The following is an 18,691-nucleotide window of genomic DNA, read 5'->3' as shown; positions in this document are numbered from 1 at the left end:
CCGTGTTCCGCTCCTACTGACGGTGGAGCGTCAAGGTAGTTTCCGCCCCGGCAGGACAAATGCGCTCATGCATCTGGATTTTGTGCGGATGGAAGGTTTCCAGGAAGGCCCCCTAGTGCCGCAGGGATGAAGCACCTGGTGGCTGTCAGAACGCTTTGTGGTTCGAACCCACCAGCAGCTCCGCGGGAGCTGGGCTGATTGCACTGCACCCGCGCAGATGACAGCCAACGAAGAGGACGGGCGCCCTCCTCTGCCCTGAGGGTCTCTGAGTAGGCGCTGACTTGGAGACACCTAAGGCAGTACCTGGTTCTCCGCCTTCTGGGTCATATGGGAACTTTGTATCTGAGGAACGCATGCTCAGATTGTGTTCCAGACTGGCTCCCCCCCCCCTCTCACGTTCCCGCCAGCAATGCCCGAGGCTCCATTCTCCTCCTCCTCTTCCTCCTCCTCTTAGTCCTCCTCCTCCTCCTCTTCTTCCTCCCTCTTCCCTGCCCTGCTTGTCGATTCTAACCGCCCCACTAGGTGTAAGTGCTATCGCGTGGTTGGGTCCTCATTCCCTGGTGTTTGACGCTGTTGAGCTTCTTTTCATGTGCCCGTTAGCCATTGGTACATCCATCCCTTTGGGGGAAGTGTTGGTCAGGTCCTTTGTCCAGTTTTAAACGGGTGTTTGTAGTGTGGGCAATGTCTCCTGTGTCTGTTGTGCCCTCTCTTGCTCGTGCTCCTGGGGTGATAGCCAAGGGACTGTTGCCTAGCGTGAGACTTGGACAATTTACCCTGTGTTTGCGCTGAAGGAGGGGCCCAGGTGGAGCAGTGGTTCCGTGCTAACTGAAAGGTTGACGGTTCAAATCCACCACCCGCTCCACAAGAGGAAGACGAGGCACCCCCTTTCTGTAAAGACTCACAGGCTTGGGAACCTTGTGGCACAGCTCTACACTGCCCCATAGGGTCATCATGAGTAGGAATCCACTCGACAGCCACAGCTGTGTGCCACGCGTGTGGCTGTCCAGTTGTCATGCCAGCGCAGTTTCTAGAAGAGGCTGTTCTTTCTCCACAGCATGCTCTTGGTACCCTAGACAAAATCAGTTGGCCACATATGGTGATGATTGATTTGTGCATTCTCAGTTCTACACTATCGGTTCACAATGTCTATCTGTATACCACAGCCACAGTTTTGATGATTGTAGCTTTTTGTCATGTGTTTGACATTGGGAAGGGTAAGTCCTCCAACTCTGTTCTTTTTGAGGATTGTTTTGGCCCTTCTCCTGGGCAGCCTGCATTTTCATACACCTTTAAGAATTGGGCTGCTAACCCACAAGGTCAGCAGTTCAAATCCACCAGCCCTCTGTGGGAAAGATGAGGCTGTTTGTTCCGGTAAAGATTTGCAGTGGTGGACTCCCTAAGGAGGAGTTTGACTTTGTCCTTCAAGGTTGTGTGTCAGGCAGGGTTCTCCAGAGAAGGGAAGCCTATGGCTGTTGTATGAGCATGTCTACAGAGAGAGATCCACACCAAGAAATGGTTCAGTCCAGTCTGGTTCTGGCCCGTGGGCCAGTGTGAGCTGGAGACTCCCCCTGACTCCGGTACCTGACTAGGAGCTGACCAGTAGGAAGCAGGAAGATGGAGCAGAATGGATCCGAGCTCACTGTCCACCACGGCTCCTGGAATCAGCAAGTGCTGCTGCAGGAGGCAGGTGCACCAGATGCAGGATCCACATGCAGGAGCTGGCCGGCTTCCACTCAGTGTCCCCTTAGACTGAGAGTCGGCTGCTCTCTAAGTGAGAGCTGCCTCGTTGCGTCCAGGCAGCGACCTGGTTTGAGGAGGTCTGGTCTCCCCATGCCGCGTTAGATTGCATCGCGGGAGGACCCCAGTCCACAGCAGTCACAGATTGCTGTGACTGCACATTGACTCAATGACAATGGGATTTTGGATTAGTTGATTGATCGCCGCTAAAGAGACACGGGGAGTTTCGACAGCACGCTTGCTAAACCCGTGCATCAGTTTGACATCCCCCCTGAACGTCATGAAGTCCTCTGTGCCGTGAACACGGGGTGCTTCCGAGTTCTCTGGAACCTGGATTTCTTGTCGTCAGGTTTTGTAGCCGTCCCCATACAAAACTTGCATTTTGGGGGTCAGTTTTATTTCTAATCATTTCCACTTCATGGTGCAGTCGGTGAGGCTGTTTGGATGTGTTGGGTTGTGCGTTGCTGGTGTACAGAAACGCAGCCGGTTTGTGTGTGGGGCCCTTGTCGCCTGCAACCTTGCCAAGTCGATGTGGTCATGCTCGGCGTTTTTCAGGGGCTCCCAGGACCGTGTGGACACCCCAGTCCCCCCTCAACATTTTAAACCTCGGCCAGCTGTTGCTGGAAGAACCGTGATGCGCCTCTCCCCCCTCCCCCCGGAAGGCCTTTCCTCCCCACGCCTGACGTGTTTGGCCCACCCTGTCCCCCAGGAGGACCCTTCTCTCGAGAGGCATTTTAAGGGCCACCGGGATGCAGTCACCAGTGTGGACTTCAGCCTCAACAGGAAGCAGCTGGGTAAGTACGAGGTGGCCCCGCAGCCCAGTGCCAGGCTCAGGGCTGAGGGTTTCCACCCGAGCAGGGGGCCCCGCCGTGGGCAGCACACACGGCCCAGAGAGGTACGGACACTGTCTGCATCCTTATCTTGCTCGAGCTGGCCGGTCCTCTGGGCACCGAGCTCCAGAGCTCACAGAGGGCGAGGGTCCGAGGGTGGCGTCGGTGCTGTGGAGGCACCTGGTGGGGTCTCCTCGGGCCCCGGGGCCCCTTGAGGACTGTGATCAAATGTGCTGCCATGAGCAGCCGCTGCAGGGGCTCTGGGGCCCTACCTGCTGCCCTGGAACAGTGAATCCTGCCCTGACCGCTGGGGGTAGTGGGGGGCACATGCATACACGTGTTCATTCTGTGGCTGTTGTCCCTGCCGGAGGCCGCCGGCCTCATGGTGCCCACAGGCGAAGGCACCAGAGTCCCTTTGGTCTGCGGTAGGGACTTCCTGGTTGGGGCAGGTCCTCTCAGGGGGAGAAGGCCCGCTGGCCTAGGCCTGTCCCAGTGGTGGGAAGATTTTCGGCCTGGGGCCTGCAGGGTGTCTGTGGGGGATTTCAGATCTCATGGGGACCAGTTCCCTCAGAGCGGGCCAATGAAGGGGCCCGTGGGCCCGTCGGGGGTTGTGCCAATGGGGGCTCGAGGGCCACAGCATCCCCCCTCCACACAGCCAGCGGCTCCATGGACTCGTGCCTCATGGTGTGGAACACGAAGCCCCAGTCACGTGCCTACCGCTTCACGGGCCACAAGGACGCTGTCACCTGCGTGTGCTTCTCCCCGTCGGGCCACCTGCTCGCCTCAGCCTCCCGGGACAAGACTGTCCGCATCTGGGTGCCCAACGTGTGAGTCACACACCTCGAGGGGCTCGCCTGAGACAGGGTGCTTGGCAAAGCCTGGGCCTGGCTTCCATGGGCTGCACGCGGGGGGCCACTCAGGCCTGGATTGACTTTGGGTGGTGGTGGGGCGGGGGTAGAGCTCCCTAGGTGCTGTGGGTCTCCTGACCCTGCCGCCACCGCCGCCGCCTGTCCCTGCAGCAAAGGCGAGTCCACAGTGTTCCGTGCGCACACAGCCACCGTAAGGAGTGTCCACTTCTGCAGCGACGGCCAGTCCCTCGTGACAGCTTCAGACGACAAGACGGTGAAGGTGTGGTCGACCCACCGCCAGAAGTTCCTCTTCTCCCTGAGCCAGCATATCAACTGGGTCCGCTGCGCCAAGTGAGCAGCCTGCCCAGGGGGCGGGGGGGTCCGGGCACAGTGCCAGCCAAGCAGCACCCCATGGCCACGTTTTAGCCTGCCGAGCCTCCCTGGCTTGGCTGTAGGTGAGAACGCTGAGTGCCTGTTTTTGGCTGATGGTGCTTGCACAGTAAGGCCCAGCTGGCCACCGTGCCGGTGCAGCCGCCGCCGAGCCAGCAAGGCCGCTTCGGAGTGGTAGCTGGAAGGAGGCTAGCTGATCTCGCTGCCACCCACGCTGCATTGGAGGACCGTCCCGCAAGCTGGGGGGCCCAGAAGCTGAGGCCCAGCAGTGGACATGCAGTCGGCCCAGGCTCCCTGGTGCCACGGAAGTTTGCCTGCTTCTCCGCGGGCTGGTGCGCCTTGCAGGGAGAGCTTGTTGCAGGGCTGCTGTGGGGGCCGGTGCCAGATAGATTTCCCAGAATGGCTTGAAGATTTGCCCCCCTGGACATTGGGGGCGGGGTGTGTGTGAGGCCCTTGTAGCGACACAGACGTGCCTACTTCCGGCTTGTTCTACTCCTTTCAATAGCTCCTGCTCCCACGTCATGTCTCTTGATTGCTGGGGGGCAGTCTCAGAGGTCAGGCCCTGTACAGCTGTGTTTCACTGGGGGCCCAACACAAGTTACTTGCACCCCCCACCCAGGGGACGCCCCCTTTCCTTCTCCTGAGATGTTCCTCTGCTCCGAGGAGCCTTGAGATCAGGATCCTGAGAAGGGGGCGCCTGAGGCTGCAGATTGGAGGTGTTGGGCCTCACCAGGCCTGTGAAGGCGAGGCTCCAGGGCCGGCCTCCTTGCCCTCTGTCAGCGGTTTAGGTTTTGCTGACCTAGATGCAGAATCAGATGCCCATCTGGGAGGACAGGGCCCAGAAAGCAGCCGCTGCATGGGGGCTGTGGGAGGTGGGCATGGCGGCGGGCGGTGCAGGTGAGGCCCTGGAAGGTGGCTGTGTGGCTCCCCTGGTGACGTCTGCTCTGGGTGGCCGGTGGCCTCGTGCAGGTTCTCCCCCGACGGGCGGCTCATCGTGTCTGCCAGCGATGACAAGACTGTCCGGCTGTGGGACAAGGCCAGCCGCGAGTGCATCTACTCATTCTGCGAGCATGACGGGTGAGTCCCGCAGCCCCCCTGCGGGAGGGAGCCCCCGTCGCCCCACACTCAGCGCCTGCTGTTGGGTCTGAGGGCGCTTTCTCCACGTGCATTTTAGACAGCCGAGCTGGGCCGTGACCCTTGACCGGCCCACCCCAATTCACAGCCCCCTTCCCTTGCTCCCCGGGCCGGAGGGCTGGGGTCCCGGGAGGGGGCGGGCCCGGGGAGACCTACAGCACGTGGCTGCCCTGCCCCCAGCTTCGTCACCTCCGTGGACTTCCACCCGAGTGGGACGAGCATCGCCGCGGGCGGCATGGACAACACGGTGAAGGTGTGGGACGTGCGGACCCACCGGCTGCTGCAGCACTATCAGCGTGAGTGCCCGCGCCGAGGCGCCGGCCGGGTGGGGCCGGTCAAGGCCAGTCTGGCTTGCAGTCTTGTCACCAGACAGGCGTGGTGCCCCCTGCTTTCTGCCGCCCCTTTGGTGCCCGCTCGCAGGAGCAGCCCTGCCCTGCTACCTCGAAGGCCGTCGTGGCCCGCGCGTGCGTGCAGTGCCCCTCGCCGCCGCCAGGTGGCAGGCGCCAGCCACTCAGTGCACAGGGTCTGGGTGGCACCGCAAGGCTTCCGCGGGGCAGGGCACTAGGGTCTGCGTGGCTCCCTCCTTGCAGGTTTAGAGGCCCTCCTGCTTGGGCTGGGCCGGTCGGGCTCGCAGTCGGTCGGGCTGGAGAAGGGCAGGGGCTGCTGTAATAGAGGGCCATGGGGTGGGCCAGGGGTGCCCTGTGGGGGTGGTCAGCAGGGCAGGACCAGACCCCTGGGGGAAGCCCCGGGGCTGGAGGCAGTGTGTGAGTGCGAGGCTGGGTCCGCTTTGCTGCTGCGCTTCCTATCCGTAGAAGCCGCAGCGATGGGGGCCTGGAGGGGCTCCTCCGGTTATCGCCAACCATCCCCTTGCCTGGCACGTGGCGGTGTCCCCAGGAGCACATCCTACAGCCGCAGGGCGCACCTCGGGGCCTGAAGACCTACCTGTAGGCTGACCAGAGCAGAGCGCTCTTGGCGAGTTTGCCTCCTTTGCCGGAGGAGAGACCTGGTGGGGCCCCTCTGGTTCCGGGGTCCCCTAGAGAACTCTGATAAAACATGCTGCCATTAGCAGCATCTGCTGCTCCCCCTGCCGCTGCAGGTGTGACGTCGTCTGTGTGGGGTCCACTCCCTCAGCAGAGGCTCCCAGCTGCCTGCTGCCCCTGGTCGCCAGGAAGCTCAGGGGCAGCACTTTGTAAGGGCTCATTGACATCTGTGCCACCCCGGCCGTGAGACTGGCGGGCACCACCACAGCTTCTAGCAGCAGCGTCCTGCTGCACCCCCACCTGGGCCTGTGCTGCACTGCGGCACGCCCTGCCCGGTCCTGCGGAAGACTTGGTGCGGCCGATGCCCACCGGGGGCTTTGAGGGGCTGTTTGCTTGCAGATGAGGGCTTTCTGGGCTCTGGAGCAGGCCTGATTCCCCAGAGCCGGGACTGCTGGTCCCTGAGGGTGTGGGCGCTGCTCCTGTGCTCTGCCCACAGAGGGACTGTTCACACAGCTGAGCTGCAGCTCTGTCCACATCTGCCATCCTGGCAGCTGTGGTCAGCCAGGCAGGCCCCTGCGGCTCAGAAGGATAGGAAGCTGTGCCTGGGGCCCCAGCCTGGCACCAGAAGCCCCCACTCAACGTCAAGTGGGCTGAGCCCCTCTGGGCGTGGGGCCTGCCCCTGGTGAGGGTCTCAGTGGCATGAGGCTGCAAGGCCCGGTGGGTGAGGGGAAGATGAACTCCTGAGGGGCAGGGCGCCTTCCCCGGGTTGGTCACCCCCTTGTGTCACCCCACGCGCTGTCCTCCCCCAGCTTCACCATAGGCACGCCCAATGAAGCCCCGCAGGGCTGCTGCCTGTCCCCGTCCCCACTGCATGTCCTCACCCGTGTGTGCTGCCACACACACAGGGTTGGGGGTGGGGGCTGCTTGGCTTTCCCGTGGTTCCTGCCTCCGTCTTTGTGGCCTTGCCCTGCTTGCCGTGGCCCCGCTGTGGGCAGTCACTGCTCCTCCTTCAGAGAGAGCCGCTGATGGCTGTGTCACGTTTGGTTTCCCTAAAGGGACTGTTTGTGAGGGAGATGAAGGGCTGTGTTTGAGGACAGCTTGGGGGAGGTGTGAGGGGAGGGGCGTCTTGCTCCAGTCAGCCTTGCCCTGGCCTCTGCCCGCCCGGCCTCGGAGGGATCTTCACATGACCCCCTCCCACTGCGCCCCTGCTGCTGCTCCTGGAGATCCCTGTGGGCTCCCCCCATGCAGCCCCCTTGGCCCTGACTGCCCGTGGGGGGCTTCGGTGAGCCTCTAGCCAGTGGCTAACAGATGTTCTGTCCACAGTGCACAGTGCAGCCGTGAACGCCCTCTCTTTCCACCCCTCGGGCAACTACCTGGTCACAGCCTCCAGTGACTCCACCCTGAAGATCCTGGACCTGATGGAGGGCCGGCTGCTGTACACGCTCCACGGGCACCAGGTGAGGGCCGGCTGCTGGCAGTACACGCTCCCCGGGCACCAGGTGCAGCCTTGCAGAGCAGGCAGAGGCGCCTTCTTGTGGCCACTTCCTGGGAGCTCACAGGCTGGGCATCGGAGCAAGTTGTGGAAATGGTTTGCCACCGTAAGACCTGCCTGCCGGGAGCCGGACAGCTCTCTCCTTGCACTGCTTCCTGTCCATAGGGGAGCCAGCGGCGGCTTGAGGTGGGGAGGCCGGCAAGGGGCTCTGTGGAGTTCCTGGGCTGTCTCTTTGAGGCGCCAAGAGGACAGAAGGAAAGAGAGCAATGAGGTCTCCTCTGGAGGCCTGGCTGTCTGTCCGTCCGCTCCACGCCTCCCCATTGTGCCAGGCACTGGTGGGGCTCTCGCCCAGGGTGTGGGCGACTCCCTGGGGAGGTTGGACCAAGCCAAAGGGAGGGCCTGGGGCCCTGAGGGGGCTGGACTGGGAGGCGCAGGCTAACTCTCAGGGTGCAGCTCAGGTGAGGGAGGGATCCAGGTGTGGGCTCACACTTATGCCAAGGGCAGTGAGGACACTGGTTTGTCTTGGTGACGGACTCTTTCTCCAGCCGCCAACCCCACCCCTGGCAGTGCAGGTGCCTACCCAGGGCTGCTCCTGCTCTGTCAGCCTCTCTCCGACTGCTGGTCAGCCCTGTGCTGGCCCAGCACGGGCAGACCTGACACACTTTCCTGGCCCCTTTGCCGTGAGGTGGGCCTAGGGGGATGGCCGTGGGGGTGAGGGGCTGTCTCCTGACTGAAGGGTCTGATCTTGGAGCCCGTGTGAGTGTGTGTGGGCAGGGCTGGCTGAAAGAGCCCCAGGGACCCCAAACAAAGACTGGCTCACCCCGCAGGGCCCCAAGCTGGCGACTCCGGCACCGAAGGTTTGCCAGGATTTGCTGTGGTTCCTTGGTCAGACCTGGCTGCGGCCTGGGCTTGGGGACAGTCCCGCCAGATAGCCTTGGTGTGGGTGATGGGTTAGAAGAACTGCCACCGGTCTGAGGATTTCCTGTGCGCAGAGCCGGATGTGTGTGTGTATATGAGTGTATGTGTGCATGAGTGTGTGACTGAGTGTGTGCACGTGGGTGTGTGTGTGAGTGTGTGCATATGAGTGTATGTGTGCATGAGTGTGTGACTGAGTGTGTGCACGTGGGTGTGTGTGTGTGCATATGAGTGTATGTGTGACTGAGTGTGTGCGCATGAGGTGTGTGTGTATGAGAGTGAGTGTGTGACTGAGTGTGCGCGCGTGGGAGTGGGTGTGTGTGTGCATGAGTGTATGTGTGACTGAGTGTGTGCACGTGGGGTGTGTGTGCATATGAGTGTATGTGTGCATGAGTGTGTGACTGAGTGTGTGCGCGTGGGTGTGTGTGAGTGCATGAGTGTGTGACTGAGTGTGTGCGCGTGAGGTGTGTGTGTATGAGAGTGAGTGTGTGTGTGAATGAGTGTGTGACTGAGTGTGCGCATGGGGGTATGTGAGTGAGTGTGTGCATATGAGTGTATGTGTGAATGAGTGTGTGACTGAGTGTGCGCGCGTGGGAGTGTGTGTGTGAGTGTGTGTGTGAGTGAGTGTGTGACTGTGGGAGTGGGTGTGTGAGTGTGTGCATATGAGTGTATGTGTGAATGAGTGTGTGACTGAGTGTGTGCGCGTGAGGTGTGTGTATGAGAGTGAGTGTGTGTGTGACTGAGTGTGTGACTGAGTGTGTGCGCGTGAGGTGTGTGTGTGAGTGTGTGACTGAGTGTGCGCGCGTGGGAGTGGGTGTGTGTGGGCACACAGAGGGGGCACGTGGAGTTTGTGAGAGATGCTGTTGGTGGGCTCATCTCTGGGAACAAAACCTCTGTGGCACGTTCGTTGAGCCACAGGGAGAAGGCAGCTGGTGGTGGTCTCTGCGGGAATGCCGTGTTGCCCTGTCGTCGCAGAGGCAAGGAGATCCACGTGGGTCCATGTGGTGGCTGGGCCTTCTGCTCTTGGAGGTGGTGATGTCACGGGGGCACAACTGCACCGGGCTCTTCCTGGGGCGTGTGGCTGGGTGGCGCCAGGCCTGCACAGTGGGTCCGGGGTGAAGTGGTGGTATTCTGCCCCATAGCTTAGGAGAGCTGGTGTACTTTTGAGTCCACGTGGGAGACTGAGGCCCTAAGAGAGGCAGGGGCTCACCTGGCTCGGGCTGTCAGAGCTGGAACACCTGCCTAAAAGCCCCCTAGCAGCTCGTCCCACTGCCTGAGCTACCCTGAGAGAAGAAGCTGTGGGTGGAGGCCTGCAGAGAAGCCAGCCCCCAGGAGATGCTCCACAGGAAGGAGGGGCTTCGGGTGCTGGGGCCCCCGCCTGGTGAATGGGTTGACGGGACCTCCTAGCTGGGGTGATGCAGGACAGAGGGACAGAGAGGGACTTAGGATAGGTCTCCTGGGCAGGATTCGAGCTGGCCCCGGGGCAGTGGGGGCAGCTGCCAGCAAGGCGTCCAGGTGCAGCAGTTGGGTGGTTCTCTGGAGCTCTGTGGGCGCTGCTCTGTGTGCAGGCCTGGCCTGCGTGGGGATTTTGTGCAGGTGAGCTCCGTGGGCTGGGGCTGGTGCTGTTCACTCAGTAGGCTTCCTAGAGTCACTGGGAGAATCCAGACATGCCTCTCCCATTGGGGGCTGGGAGGGGCCCCTTCTCTGTGGCTGCACCCAGGGCCAGCGCTCCCTGGCTCCCACTGGGTGGGGTGGGGCTTGGAGAGCTGGGGCCCTTGCCATCTGACCTGGGTGGGTTCTGGCCCCTTACCTGCCCCACTGCTTGGACCTCCAATGAGCTCCGTCCAGGAAGGGAGGGCATGGAGGGGGCTGCAGGCATGGGCAGGTGGGTGGAGGAGGGTCCCCGCCTCCAGAGAATGGACAGGCCAGGGACAGACTGTCTCCCTGGATGTGGAACAGGCCCCCCTCTTTATCCTTTACCCCAGGATTAGTGTGGCTGGTGAGGCTCCAGCGCTGCCCTCAATCAGGGCAGGGCCGGGGTGCTCCTGTGGTGGGTGGTGATGGCCAACTGTCTACAGAAACACCCGCAGCTGGTACCTGCCTGGCCCCGTCTTTGAAGCCCATGGGAGGCCCATCTTGTCCACTGCCTTAGCTGAGCCCCAGGAGGCTGTGGGGTGGGGGTGGGGAGGGGTGTGTCAGTCCCAGTGTAGCCTCTGACGGGCCAGTGTAGGGCTGGGCCTTGATTCTGAGCCTCCACACACCCACCTCCGTCTGTGCGGCCACTTGGCTCCCAGAGCCCCGGGAAGGGACCAGCACCCTCCGTGGGGCAGCCTTGGCACCGTGGTCAGTGTGTTTGGGAGGTGAGCCTGTGGGGGGCTGTCGTTTCTTTACTGAGGGCCCCTCACCCAGGTAGAGGCTCGCTGGACTCCCTCTCCCCTTGCAGGGCTTGGGGCTCAGGGCTTGTTTTTGAGGGGCTCCTCCTCCCCCAGCAGACCCTCCTGCTGTGCCCATCCTTTTGTCACAGGGATCCTGAATCCCCTCCCCCGGAGCTCGACTGAGTGTCCACCAGCTGCCCCTTACTGCTGGCCCCAGGGTCATCACTGTCTCGGCTTGCGGCTGTGCTTTGGCTGGCCCTTCGGTCTCGGCCGTGTCTCTGCCCATTAGCCCTTCTCTAGCCCATGTTTCCATCTCTGGGCTAGCTCCTGGAGGACAGGCTGTGGGTCAGGCTGGGCAGGTGTGGGAGGTGCCCGCACCTGTCTGGAGCGCATGGGGTCGGCCACCCCATGACACGTGAGGCTGGGGGGGGGGGTGTCCCTGCATCTTTCTGGGCCTAATAGACTTGGGGATGTCAGAGTTGTGGGGTAGCCTCGTCCCCACAGAAGGGAGGCCAACTGGGGGAGAGGAGGCTGCTGGGGCCCCGGCAAGGCCCTCCTGTGCTAGAGTGGAGATCGTCTCTGCAGTGTGCTCTGCAGCCGCGCCCCTGGCTGCCGTCCCCAGGAGCTATTTGGGAGCGCACCGTGGGCGTAGGTGGGCAGGAGCAAAGTCTGCTGAGCCAGGCTGGGCCTTGGGAGGTGTTGCTCAGCAGCTGGGGACGAGGGATGGGCCTAAGGCCCACTGAGCACTGAGCCAGCTGAGGGAGTGCCCTTGAGGAAGGGGCTGCCCGGGGGGTGGGCACTCTGCGCTGACAACTGGACACCAGACTTACTCTTGCCTGGTCCGTTCCATCCCACTGCACCCCCACAGGGCAGGATAGAAAGACCCCTGGGGTCTCCTTACGAGAGCAGAGAACCTCATCTCTCTCACTGGGAGTGGCTGGTGGTTTCGAACTGGTGACCTTACTGTGGGTTAGTGGCCCAGCTCAGAACCACGATGCTACCAGGACCCTTGGAGAGAGCGAGCTCGCGCACCCCTGCTTCCTGCTCCTGGTCTCGTGCTCTGACGCCCTTGTTCAGAAGAGCCCTCCTCTGAATTCACAGACGGAGCGCAGAGGAGGGAGGAGGGTGTGTGTGAGGAGCAGCGAGCAGTCCAGGGGGAGAGGGCAGTGGGCAGGGGTGGGGTAGCTGGGGCTTGGAGGCCGCGGTGATGAGCAGGAAGCCCAGAGCATGTCCGGGTGGAGAGCCTCCAACTTTGGTCCTCAGCAGAGCCCAGGGCCCACAATTCGGTTCTCCTGATGAGCCTGGCATATGGGCGTTGGGGGGAAGGCCGCTCCCCATGAGCCACACTGTCCCCTCTCCCATGCTCCCTGCACCCCGACTTTCCTGAGTCCCCTCAGAGATTGGAAGGGCTCCCAGCAGCCCTGGCTTGCCGGGGAACTCTGAGTGCTGGGCGCATGGCCCTGGCCCTGCCGCCGGCACCCTGTTGGCAGTCTGGCAATCATGGTGACAGGAGAAGAGTGTGGCCCACAGAGACTTGCTGTGACTTCCTGGGGACTCGCTGCTGCCCAGAGCGCCCCCCCCCCTCACTTTTCCTCAAAGTGGAAAGAGGTTTGCGGTTTTATTTTTATACCAGTGTGGCAGTGTCATGTAGTCATTGTTTAAAAGAATGGAAAATTACAGAGATCTCAACGAATTAAGTAAAGGTTTCCTGACATGCCCATCCCCCCCACCGCACGCCCCCCCTCCTTCAGCAGTAAATCCTGTTAACTCTTTGCAGGCTGCTGCTGGAAGGGTGCCGAAGGCTGCCTGCCCTGCCCCTCCCACGCCCAGACCACAGCTGGTACTTCTCACCCGCCGACGCGGTTGGGTGGGCGTTGTTCTTGGGGGCGGATGTGGAGCTGGGCCTGCCAGGGGCACCCTCAGCCCCCGTGCCTCCCTGTGGGGGCCAGCCTCCCCCAGGTCGAACCTGTTTCTCTCAAACACACACAAAGCAGGCCCGCCGACGCCACCCCCTCGGGTGGGGCTTCCCAGGCTGTAAACTCTATTGGAGCGGCTCACTTCCTCTGCCCTGTGGAGCAGTGGGTGGGTTTCAACTTCAGTGGCGCCCTGACAGCACCACCCCCCAAAAGTCAAATCCGACCCACTGCCACGCGGTCAGTGCCGGCTCACAGTGCCCCCGTGGGCTTCCGAGGCCACCACTGTTGACAGAGTAGAAGCCCCTGTCCCCCGCATGGAGCTGCTGCTGGTTTTGACCGTGCGGATCGCAGCCCAACTTGTAACCACTGCACCACCAGGCCTCCCAAGAGAGAGCCCCATCAGGGAGGAGGGTACATGACAGAGGAGGAACTAGGTTAGGGCAGGAGCTGGGGACATTCCAGAAGAGGGGAGGCACTCTCCATCCCACTCGGTGTGCTGGAGCTTCCCTGGGGCCCCTCTTCCAGCCTCCAGCTGGAGTGGGGTGTCCTGGGACGAGTGCCCCACATGCCCTACGCAGACCCCTATGGAGGCCTGTCCCTGGAGCCCGGGTGAGGGCAGGGTGGGCTGCACTGTGGAGGGGGCGCAGGCACGGCCGGGCCCCAGCTGACCTTCAACCACAGGGCCGACTGAGACCAAGCTCCGTTCCCTCGCAGGCCACCAGCGCCCTAGCATGGCAGGGTGGTGTGCCAGGTCTCTGGCCCTGTGGCCGGTGCCCTGGCCCCGCACTGTGGCCTGCGGGGATCCGTACTCCAGCGTGGCCTCATCACTGCCCACCCCTGGCCCCGGCTGGGGCTCGTCACCTGCACTATGGGCAGGTGAGGGTCCCCACCTCGCTTGCAGCTGCTCCTCTCCAGATGGGAGCTGGGGGTGTCCTCCTGTTGGCAAGTACGAGAGTGACCTGTGGCCTTTGTCCTCTAGGGGCCGGCCACGGCGGCAGCCTTCTCCAGGACGGGGGAGTACTTTGCTTCAGGAGGTTCGGACGAACAAGTAAGTCGAGGGGCACGCTCAGCACAGAGCAGCAGACCAACCGTGACCTCGGGGCCCCCACAATGAAGCCTGGGGATTCAGAATCCTGCTGTCCTGCAGGGACAGGGCCTGGGCAGCATCTGCAGCCTCCCTGCTGCACAAACCAGCATGGGGCCAGCACTGTCACGTGAATGGGGTGCTTCCTGCTGGCCCGATGGATGGACGGATGGACGGACAGACAGATGGAGCCGCCCATGTGGTCAGGGCGTTCGCAATGCTATCTCCTTCATTCTTCACGGCCGCTCTGGGGGGGCAGCCAGCTTGTCACCCAACTCCCTAGATGAGGATACCTGTCTCAGGCCCCAGACCCATCCGACCCCGGAGCCCAGCCTCTGACCTATATGCCTCTTCATCTCCCACCTCCCCTGCTCCCTGCTCTGTGCCCTGACTATGGGGACCCACCTCCCCTGCTCCCTGCTCTGTGACCTGACCACGGGGACCCACCTCCCCTGCTCCCTGCTCTGTGCCCTGACCACGGGGACCCACCTCCCTGCTCTGTGACCTGACTACGGGGACCCGCCTCCCCTGCTCCCTGCTCTGTGCCGACTACGGGGACCCGCCTCCTCCTGCTCCCTGCTCTGTGCCCTGACTATGGGGACCCACCTCCCCTGCTCCCTGCTCTGTGACCTGACCACGGGGACCCACCTCCCCTGCTCCCTGCTCTGTGACCTGACCACGGGGACCCACCTCCCCTGCTCCCTGCTCTGTGACCTGACCACGGGGACCCGCCTCCCCCTGCTCCCTGCTCTGCCCTGACCACGGGGACCCACCTCCCCTGCTCCCTGCTCTGTGACCTGACCACGGGGACCCACCTCCCCTGCTCCCTGCTCTGTGACCTGACCACGGGGACCCGCCTCCCCCTGCTCCCTGCTCTGCCCTGACCACGGGGACCCACCTCCCCTGCTCCCTGCTCTGTGCCCTGACCATGGGGACCCACCTCCCCTGCTCCCTGCTCTGACCTGACCACGGGGACCCACCTCCCCCTGCTCCCTGCTCTGTGCCCTGACCACGGGGACCCACCTCCCCTGCTCCCTGCTCTGTGACCTGACCATGGGGACCCACCTCCCTTGCTCCCTGCTCTGTGACCTGAGGGGCAGCATTTTCAACACCCTTGGCTGTACAGAGAAACCACATGCCCCAGTGCCTTCTGCCCAGACTACCGAGGCTCATGGCCATGGGCTGGGGACTATCCCAGAGAACGGCACTTTTCTGAGGTGGGGTTGGAGGTGGGTGGGCGTGAGCAGCTGTGTGCCCCTGAGCGTGTTCTTCCCAGTGTCCACTCCTTAGCACAGGGGCATCTGTAGTGGGCCCGACTCCGGCCCCACATGACCCACTGTGGGTTGGTTTTCTGTCAGGGGGACAAAGGGTGGACTGAGGCTCTCTGAGCCCGTCTGGGTAGGAGGTGTTACCACGGCTCCAGCTGGCACAGGATCCAGTCCGTGGAGGAGGGGGGCAGAGGGGACCCCTGAGCTGGCCCTGCATGTGGGGGCCTGGCTCACTGCTTGGAAGAGTAGACAGGGACTCACGCGGCAAGTTCCGACGTGGCTAGAGAAGCTCACATAGCGTGAGAACGGGGGCGGGGAAGCGTCTCCCCGTTCCAGCCCCTCCTTCATTCTGAAGCCTGTCTGGGAGCTGTCCTTTCGCTGGGAACCATTTCTCCGGGACACTTCCTCTGCAGTTCTAGTGCACCATCCCTGGCAGGGACACAACCCAGGACGAAGGCGTGTGCCCCTAGCTGGGCAGCAGGGCAGTGTCATTGCCCCTGAAGGACTAGGCCCTGGCACCATGGCAGGGAGTGCCAGCCAGGGCAGGCTGGGTCTTTGTCATAGGCTCCTGTGGTGGGGTGGGTTCCTGGGGCCTCAGGGGGCCTGTGACTTTACCCACAGCTCTCTGCTGGGGCTCACCCTGTCAGTCACCACCTGCCCCTCCTCCTGTGCGTGTCCCCTGGGGCTTTTGTCAGAGGGGCCTCCGGGGGTAGGGGTGAGGGGAGTGCCTGTTTGAAGGGAGGTGCTCAGGGCAGGGGTCCCTTTGGGTGGCTGAGTTTGACCTTTGGGGCCAGGGCTTGTGTTAACCAGTGTTCCCTGGGCACTAGCCACGGTGCCAAGCACTGGGGGTGCCCTGCAAGCCCCGCAGTAGCCCGTGAGATGGGCAGGGCTGAGGCTCAAAGAGGTGGGTCTCTGGAGCCCTCCCCCGGGGGTCTGGGAGAGCAGCCCCTCTGGGCCAGAGCCAGGCTTCCACCTTCAGCAGCTGGCAGTGCCCCAGGAGGTGGCATGGAGTGGGAGACGTTGGCCCACACAGGAGTCGGGCGGAGGAGCCAGACCCTCTAGGTGGGCGAGCGCCCACTGCCCCGCCAGTGCGTGGCCCAGGCTTCGGGGTGGCCCTGGGGCATGGCGTGGTTAGCTCAATTTCTCTTGACGGCGTGCACTGCTTGGCTTGGCAGGTCATGGTTTGGAGGAGTAACTTTGACGTCACCGACTGCAGGGAAACCGTCAAAGTGCAGAGGCCCTCAGCCGCGCTGGCCAGCCCTGCTGGGAATCTGGTAGGTGGCAGGAGTGCCCTGGTGAGCAGCCGTGGACTCCGAGGCTGTCGGGGGGTGGGAGTGGGGGCACGGGGAGAGGAGACGGACCCCAGTGAGAGCTGGTCATCTGCTGGACAATGCTTTGACATCGGGGAAGCTTCCCCACCAGCACAGAGGCTGTTAGCGTCACCTGCCTGCCTGCCCGGCGCCCAGTGCAGGTGGTCGTCCAGGCACACCTGCCGGCTGGGTGCTGAGGCCTGAGTCAGAGGAGCCCCGGAGCCCGAGCGTCTCCTGACACCCCGCAGAGACCCTCAGTGGGAACAGTGTCGCTCTCCCTTCCTTGTTTGTCTACACCACAGAGAAACCAGGAGCCCCTTTCAGGACCTGGATTTTCCTGAGTTAATATATACGTGTGTGTCTACGTGTTTACAGGCATGTGCATGTGTGTATATATATGTGCTTGTATGTATGTGTATGTCTAATGCATATGCATGGGTGTGTCTATGTGCTTATAGGTCTATGCATGTGTGCATACATGTATATGTGTGTATGTCCGTGGTGTGTATATGTGCATGTGTGTATATGCGTGTCTGTGGTGTGTAACTGTGTATATGTGTGTGTCTGCATACATGGTGCATATGATGTGTTTGTGTATGTGCACACGTGTATGTATTCCTGTAGTGGATATCTGGAGGAGACATGATACCTGCCTAGTTACATTGCGTAAGGTGCTATGTACATTTCAGCTGAAATAAGGGTGAGGGAGGTACTGCCCACGGGGTTTTCCATTCTGTGACATCTCTCCCTTGAGACCTCAGGGGCAGCAGCAGGAAGTGGCTCGCCCGGAACCCCAGCAGTTGCGGCTGGCGCCCAGAATAGAGCCAGGAAGTCTCCTGTGTCTGTGGATGCGGTAGATAGGGTCTTCTGCTCCCTGACCCTCGCCGCCATGCAGCCATTTATTCTTGCCCTAGCGCTCTGCCACTGGGCGTCCCCACCGAGGGCTCCAGAGAAGGTGCACTCTGAGACAGGCTCTGGGGACCCTACGTGCCAGGTGGGTGGGCGGTGCCAAAGCACATTGCAGCGGACCATCCTGTGGCCACTGCGGGCATCTGTCATGAGCACCTGTGAGGCCCCAAGGTCGCACATGGACCTCTGCAGATGCATGCCATGAGTCCCACCTGCACGCCCAGGTGTGCTCTTCTCTGGGGGCTTCTCTGTCTGCCCTTCCTGGGAGTCTAAGGGAAGCCACCATTATGTGTCCCTGCCTTACCCAAGGCTCCCAGAGCTGAGCTCACATCTGAGCCTGGCCCCCAAGGGAGCCCTGAGCACCACAGCCGTCCTGGGGACTTTGGAGCCCCACGCCTCTGCCCCACACTCAGGCTGCTCAGCTAACCACGCCCTGGTCACTGCTTTGTTGTGAGGGAGGGTGGTCCCGTGTGCAGCAGGGGACCACCCCACCCCACCCGCCTGCCACCTTGGTCCCCAGACATGGCCAGCACAGCTGCAGTGACTGAGGAGTGAGCCCAGAAAGGAGGCTGGGGTGGGGCAGCCGGAGCGGGGGTCTGCCCTGGCAGTGGCCGGGTGGGAGCCCCTGTGTAGGAGTGCCATGTGGTCCATCCAGCTGTGGGCGTCAACAACAGCAGCGACCTTTGTTTGCAGCACCGTGCTGCCTGCCTGGCTGGTGGACTGTACCCTTGTCTGTCCTGGCTGCGGCGCCCTGTTCACTGAGGTCTGCCAGGGCGCTCGGCTGCCGGGAGCTCGCAGACCAGGGAGCCTCGGGTCCATGGCAGCTTGTTGGGTAGGGTGTGGGGCCTGGGATTCCCCGCCAGGTGTCCGTTCCAGCAGGATGGACTCCTGGAAGCCTCCCGCCTGCCAGGGCGGTGGTGTTTGAGGCCACCTTGGCACGGAGCTTGCCCTACTCAGAGCACTGCTGGTCGCGCATTGCTGTTTTCCACCGCCGCCGGAAACATGGGCGTATTTTCAGGCACAGTTCACGTTGGAAAGCAAACGCCGATTCCCAGGCCTTCAGAAGGAGGCTCGTGGCCTGTCCCCTCGTCCCCCTCTCCCCGCAGGGCTTGTGACCGGACACGCTCGTCTGCACAGCTGCAGAGGAAGGATTTGGGTCTGCGCTCGGGGCTGGGTGGCAGGACGCTCAGCTGCAAGGCTGGAGGGGCTTGGAAGGGCCACTGTGGGCCGTGGGCAGGCTGGCTGGTGGCTGCCTACCCCTCTGCATCATACACATGCACACACCACACTTGCATGTTCTGGGGTCCGTCCTTGGGTTTGGCACCTGTCTTTCCAAGCCCCTGTCCACCAGGTTACCTGCTCCTCCCACAGAAGCAGTTGGGGCCACTTTCAGGCCGAGCCTCTCTGCTGTGCTCCCCTGGCCTCCAGCCCGCCCTCCTGCCCGCCACCCGAGGGCCGTTATGCAATCCGGGGTGGGGTGGCACGGGTTGCTTGGACCGAGGT

At 62.5% G+C, this 18,691-nt stretch overlaps 1 protein-coding gene across 2 annotated transcripts in view; it reads left to right on the top strand.

Annotated features, from left to right (window-relative positions):
• POC1A (POC1 centriolar protein A) overlaps nucleotides 1–18,691 on the top strand; it is a 45,246-nt gene that overhangs the window by 3,902 nt on the left and 22,653 nt on the right. For both annotated transcript variants that reach the window (XM_075547464.1, XM_075547466.1), the window contains exons 2-9: nucleotides 2,447–2,531; nucleotides 3,223–3,394; nucleotides 3,587–3,766; nucleotides 4,775–4,882; nucleotides 5,120–5,235; nucleotides 7,243–7,376; nucleotides 13,597–13,665; nucleotides 16,145–16,243. In XM_075547464.1, the coding sequence (XP_075403579.1) occupies nucleotides 2,447–2,531; nucleotides 3,223–3,394; nucleotides 3,587–3,766; nucleotides 4,775–4,882; nucleotides 5,120–5,235; nucleotides 7,243–7,376; nucleotides 13,597–13,665; nucleotides 16,145–16,243 (963 nt within the window). The remainder of the gene's footprint in view (nucleotides 1–2,446; nucleotides 2,532–3,222; nucleotides 3,395–3,586; nucleotides 3,767–4,774; nucleotides 4,883–5,119; nucleotides 5,236–7,242; nucleotides 7,377–13,596; nucleotides 13,666–16,144; nucleotides 16,244–18,691) is intronic.

This window comes from Tenrec ecaudatus, chromosome 4 (assembly GCF_050624435.1).
Source record: "Tenrec ecaudatus isolate mTenEca1 chromosome 4, mTenEca1.hap1, whole genome shotgun sequence".
Taxonomy (NCBI): domain Eukaryota; kingdom Metazoa; phylum Chordata; class Mammalia; order Afrosoricida; family Tenrecidae; genus Tenrec; species Tenrec ecaudatus.
This window is presented reverse-complemented; position numbering and strand designations above follow the sequence as displayed.